Raw genomic sequence first — 5,588 nt, forward strand, 5'->3', positions numbered from 1 at the left:
TACTTATGAAAATGTTAACGATTACAAAGGGGATTACATTTGAATATTTACACACATCCACATACAGATTTAATTGTTTTTTTCCCCAAATTACACTGACTACTCTGAGACATACGGTCCAATAATTTCCGCGATGCGGAAAACACAGACTGGTTCGTAGAATCCAGTCATAAAAACGGAATTCCTATAGCCTAACGCGGACGGAATATGCCACATTTTGGACGAATAAATCAAAAGTAGGTCAGTACACTTTAATCAAAACACGATATGGACTAGTGTCTATGAATATTAAGCCGCGAAAAGACTTTCCTGTAGTTATGCAAAGATTTGGTTTCAAAAATAGTATCAGTAAACTATTTCTTATGATTTTAAATCTGCATTGAACTTCAGATCAATCTCAAAGTAAAAGGCGATACTAAAGTCTGATTCTGTGGTGGATGTGTTCAAATTTGATCATCTTAATTCAAGTGAGGAGGGATTTTGAAAGTCTGAGCACTACTATAAGGTTAACCCTGCATGGTGTAAATGTTTGAAAATGATTAACAGCTGCAAATAAACATTCATTAGAAATTTAGAAAAGTAATCAAAAAGTAATCAAAAGTAATCAGTTACATTACTTTTATACAGTAATTGAAAAAGTTACACTACTATTACATTTTAAATAGGGTAATCTGTAACCTATTACATTTCCAAAGTAACCTTCCCAACACTGTATATATATAAACGAATAAATCGGCCTATACGAGAAACATATTTTTACTTCTTTTTACTAATAAAATAAGAAAATTAAAGAAAAACTGTGCAACAAGTAGCCTGCAGAGCTTCAGTTCATTTTTGTGCAGCGCAAAAGGAAACAGATGGCAGAAAGCGGCATCCTACTTTTCTTTAGGCTTGTTTTACAAAAGCACAAAGATTTGTTTTTATTGGGAATGTACACAAATAAAGGCAAACCTTTTACAATTTCTATTATCTTTATGACTAAAAGGAGTAATTGCTTCCACTGTTAGAAGGAAACAAAATCAAGTGATTGCGCCTGCGCCGCAAGCGCGCACACAGTTAAGCTTTGCTACATTGACAATGCAGCCTGTTCATTATCATAATAAAATACCGTCAGACAAACATATGGAAAAAAAACTATATAGTAAAAAAAAAATGTAGTAAAATCTGTGCCGTTAAGTGTTATCACAGTACCGCCGTGATGTTATGCAAAACATTTTGTTTTACGTGGATATTGGAACACGAGTGAAGTACATAATAAATAATAATTTGCCATTCAAATACATCGCGAATACGGAAACATTTGATTTTGTGTGGAATGAGAGACCCAACATTGGTTTCAGTTTCGTTTTAGCCTAAATGAATTCGTTTTGGCTTGTCGTTTATATTGCTATAGCTTCTTATATTTTTAATTCTTGTTCTTTTCTAAATACTGTTAATTGAAAGGATTTGTTGTGGAGTGAGGGGAACTAAAATAGCCTAGCTATGTTTACAGTGTTTATTATAATGTTTGTAAACATTTCGCGTCGGCATTAGGCCTAGTTCTGAATGAAATAAAAAATGCGACTTATGTTTTTTTTCCCCCTAAAAAACACATTTTTTTATACGCGTAACGTATTTTAACCATGCAGCAAACCTTTTTAAATATTTTGATCAATTACTGAAAAAACTAAAGCATTCATGTACAAAAAAAAGCAAATAATCAATTGTATTAATCGGTCAAAATTCTTACGGTCGGTTAACCGGTTAAAAAGAACATCCCTAGTTATTACAGATTGTTTGATTTGTGTATTTGTGCGTTTTTAACCTAAATCACAGCTGGATGTAGGCTGTCAAACATACACAACTGTTAGTCAATCATAGCGGTGGGCGTTTACTTCCGAGTCTACAATCTGCCACGCCTATTCATACAGAGCGTTCTGATGAGGGGGGTCAAAACAGGACAGAAAATAGCATGTTACTTCTAAATTATGACGTTTTTTGATGTAAAAATCTTGATAACATTATAAGTGGAAAACAGTACAAAACATTAAAAAATCTAAGATTGAGGATTGTGAAGATATTTTACTGGAACTTGGTCTTCATCGCATCTATTTTTTTGTTTTTATTTTGTTTTACTTATTTTATGTATTTATTCATGTTCGAAGTCAGTTGTCATTTATAAATGTATTCAGCTGAAAACTGTTGGTAAGAGCACTGACATTTTTGCTACAATTTCACGTCAATAAATAAGTACCTAATTCATACATCTTATTGCTGTTACTGTTGTTTTAAAGGGGTCATATGATGCAATTTCAAGTTTTCCTTTCTCTTTGGAGTGTTACAAGCTGAAGCACTGACATTTTTGCTACAACTTCACGTCAATAAATAAGTACCTAATTCATATATCTTATTGCTGTTACTGTTGTTTTAAAGGGGTCATATGATGCGATTTCAAGTTTTCCTTTCTCTTTGGAGATTTCCGACGAGTGCTTGCGGTGTTCGGCCAATCACAATGCACTGGGTCAGCTGGCCAATCAGAGCAGACTGCGCTTGTCGGAAGGAGGGACTTTGTAGAAAACGAAGCGTTTGAGAGAGGCGGGGCATAGAGGACCTACAATAATGTACAGTATTTGAAAAATAATGTGTTTTTTGAACATTAAAGCATTTCAACATATTCTGTTACACCAAAATAATGATCTTTAAAAAAGCATCATATGACCCCTTTAATGCAAATACCTAATAAAGGCCCCACTCTAAAAAAAGATGGCTCATTACTGATTTTCTGGAGCTCAGCCATCCATCTACACAGTCAACACACTCTCAACAGGTAAATGATTTCTTTCTTAAAATGTCTACAATTCTAACTGTCAATTTGTAACTAGTTTCCTACCAATGTCTTTTTCTCTTTTTTAGTTTAACAGAACATGTAAGTGTGAGCAGCTCTGTTCAGTTAAGGATACTTCTCTCCTCTTCACCACTAAGTAAGTAACAAAGATACTGAATTTATGGTCCATATTGTTAGATTTTCTCAAATTTATTACTTGTATTTATGCATAAACATACCCAGCCACAGCTATCCCATGACTTTATATTACTTTTTTCCTTTTAACATTGTGAAGCGCTCATATACTACTGGCTTTCATAAATAATTGTTTTTATATAAACCAATGTAAAGAGACACATTGTAACTCTAAACTCAATTGCGTATTTCAGATGCATCACATCCCACAACCTCATCATCTGTAGGAGAAACTGCCACTCAGTCACACCAAAACACACATAATGATGGACTTAAAGGCATCATTGAGGATTGTGAAAATTTGGTATTTCACTGTAACTTGGTCTTCATTACATTTTCTGTTTCTATTTTAACTTTTTTAAGTATTTATTTATGTTCAATGTCAACTGTCATTTATTAATGCGTTCTGCTAATAACTGTTGTTAGAGCACTGTCATTTTTGCTATAATTTCACGTTATTAAAAAAAAAGTACCTAATTGACACAACATGCTGTTGCTGTGGTTGTTTTTATATAAAACCCTAATGGAGGCTACAAGATATTATAAGATCAGGCAGATAGAGTGATAGAAAAAACAATATTAATAAATAATACAAATAATATTAATAATACTAATATTAATTATATAAATATACAGTCACACTTTATTTTAAGGTCCAGTTCTCACTATTAACTAACTATTAACTACGACTTTTGTCTCAATAAACTCCTAATTACTTCTTATTAATAGTTAGCAAGGTAGTTGTTAAGTTTAGGTATTGGATTAAGGATGTAGAATATGGTCATGCAGAATAATACATCAATATGTGCTTTATAAGTACTAATAAACAGCCAATATGCTAGTAATATGCATGCTAATAAGCAACTAGTAAATAGGGTGAATTGGTCCCTATACTAAAGTGTTACCAAATATAATAATAATAATCAAAATAAACTATCATTAAAAAGGTTAATTATAACACCATTAAGGTCCTATATAGCATTTTCAAAGCATGGTTCTTTATGGAACCCTATAAAAAAGGTTCTATTTAGCACCAAAAAGGGTCCTGCTGCTGTTACAAGCTGAAGAACCCATTTCTGTGTACAGAAGGTCACACTACAACTGATATTTATTAACATACTAAACATACTTTAAAACTCTTTTAAAAAGTCATGAAACAATGAGACCTCTTAATACTGAAGGCCATTGAGGGTGTTGCTAAAGACAGGACATGTTAGCAGAAGACTAATGATGTACCTGGTTCCAGCTACAGCTCCATCGTTTTTCCCTAACGGTTCGTCCAGCTCCACTCCACACCACTCGCCCTTGGCAAAGTCAGTCTCTCCCACATAACGCACTACTCCTGTTTTAGTTCCGCCAACCTGAGGAGAGAGCAGAGGAAGTTCAGAGGTGCATAGTGATAACATGGACACATGGTTTATTGTGATAACAGTATAATGAAACACTCGACTGAAAAAGGCAAAAAAAATTAAAAACAATTATTAGTTTTATTCTAATAAATTACACACCATATGAGAATTATATTAAATTAATTATATATTTTTATATTTATTTTACATTACTTACATAAAAAATAACTACAATTGAATATATTTCTCTTTCAACTCATGATGATACTCTTAAAATGGCCAAATATATCTATCACTAATGAATGTCTGTCTAAAAAAATTAACGTCTAGGAAAATAGAGCTGGTCCCACTGAATGTCAGCAGTGCAGTGTAGTGTAGTAAAATCTGCCAGCTGGTGCTGAGATATAACTGGGAATGACTGTTGTGCTAGTTGAACTGGCCTACATTCATCAACCCAGCACTGGGGAAAAAAGGAGGTCACAGCCTATTCATTAGTGATGGCACAACTACTACACATAAGAAAGCATATTGTGTCCTTTAGAAACAAAGAAGTGTATACACATTCTGTGTGCGTCAGAAGCATGCATTCATATTACTTTTTTTTTTTAAATCTCCCTCTTTCATATACACACAATCGCAATTGCCACAACAAAAGAGTGTAAGAAAAGTCTCTGGTTCCAAGCAAGTCACATTCAAAGCTTTTCTGATAAATTATGCAGAACATACAGAAATGTAAACTGAATTAAGACTTTCAAAGGTAACAGGGTTTCAAAGTCACAATCTGAGATTTGCTGACCTTTCTCCTTAAAATTGTTTATTTGAAAGCAATTCAGACATTATTATATATGATTGGGACATTTACTGACAGTTTTCGTGACATAAACCCATTTGAATTCTTCTTTGCTTTGCTCAGAAATAGAAAAACCTGTTTGACATAAGTAATAGATAAATTTAGACAGAGCAGAAAGACTAAAAATCATGGTTTGATATTGCAGTATTTGAATTAATAATTAATAAACTCCAAACAATACACTACACAAAGATTAAAAATCTCGTCATCTCAAGTGCAACTGATCCAAAATCCAAAAATGACCGATATGTTGTCCTTTCAGCAGTAAATAAACCCTCTCTAAAACAATATGATCCTTTGAATGCATCAAAATGCATTTGTTTTTTGATGTTCTGTTTTTGTCAATCATTCATTGAGTCAATTTCACATTTTACTAACATTTAATTTTACA

At 32.9% G+C, this 5,588-nt stretch overlaps 1 protein-coding gene across 1 annotated transcript in view; it reads right to left on the bottom strand.

Annotated features, from left to right (window-relative positions):
• Positions 1-5,588, bottom strand: part of LOC107689384 (CAP-Gly domain-containing linker protein 2-like) — a 60,656-nt gene that overhangs the window by 21,928 nt on the left and 33,140 nt on the right. The window contains exon 5 of the mRNA XM_016487349.1: positions 4,235-4,447. Within this exon, the coding sequence (XP_016342835.1) occupies positions 4,235-4,447 (213 nt within the window). The remainder of the gene's footprint in view (positions 1-4,234; positions 4,448-5,588) is intronic.

This window comes from Sinocyclocheilus anshuiensis, unplaced genomic scaffold, assembly GCF_001515605.1.
Source record: "Sinocyclocheilus anshuiensis isolate Anshui unplaced genomic scaffold, SAMN03320099.WGS_v1.1 scaffold946, whole genome shotgun sequence".
Classification (NCBI taxonomy): domain Eukaryota; kingdom Metazoa; phylum Chordata; class Actinopteri; order Cypriniformes; family Cyprinidae; genus Sinocyclocheilus; species Sinocyclocheilus anshuiensis.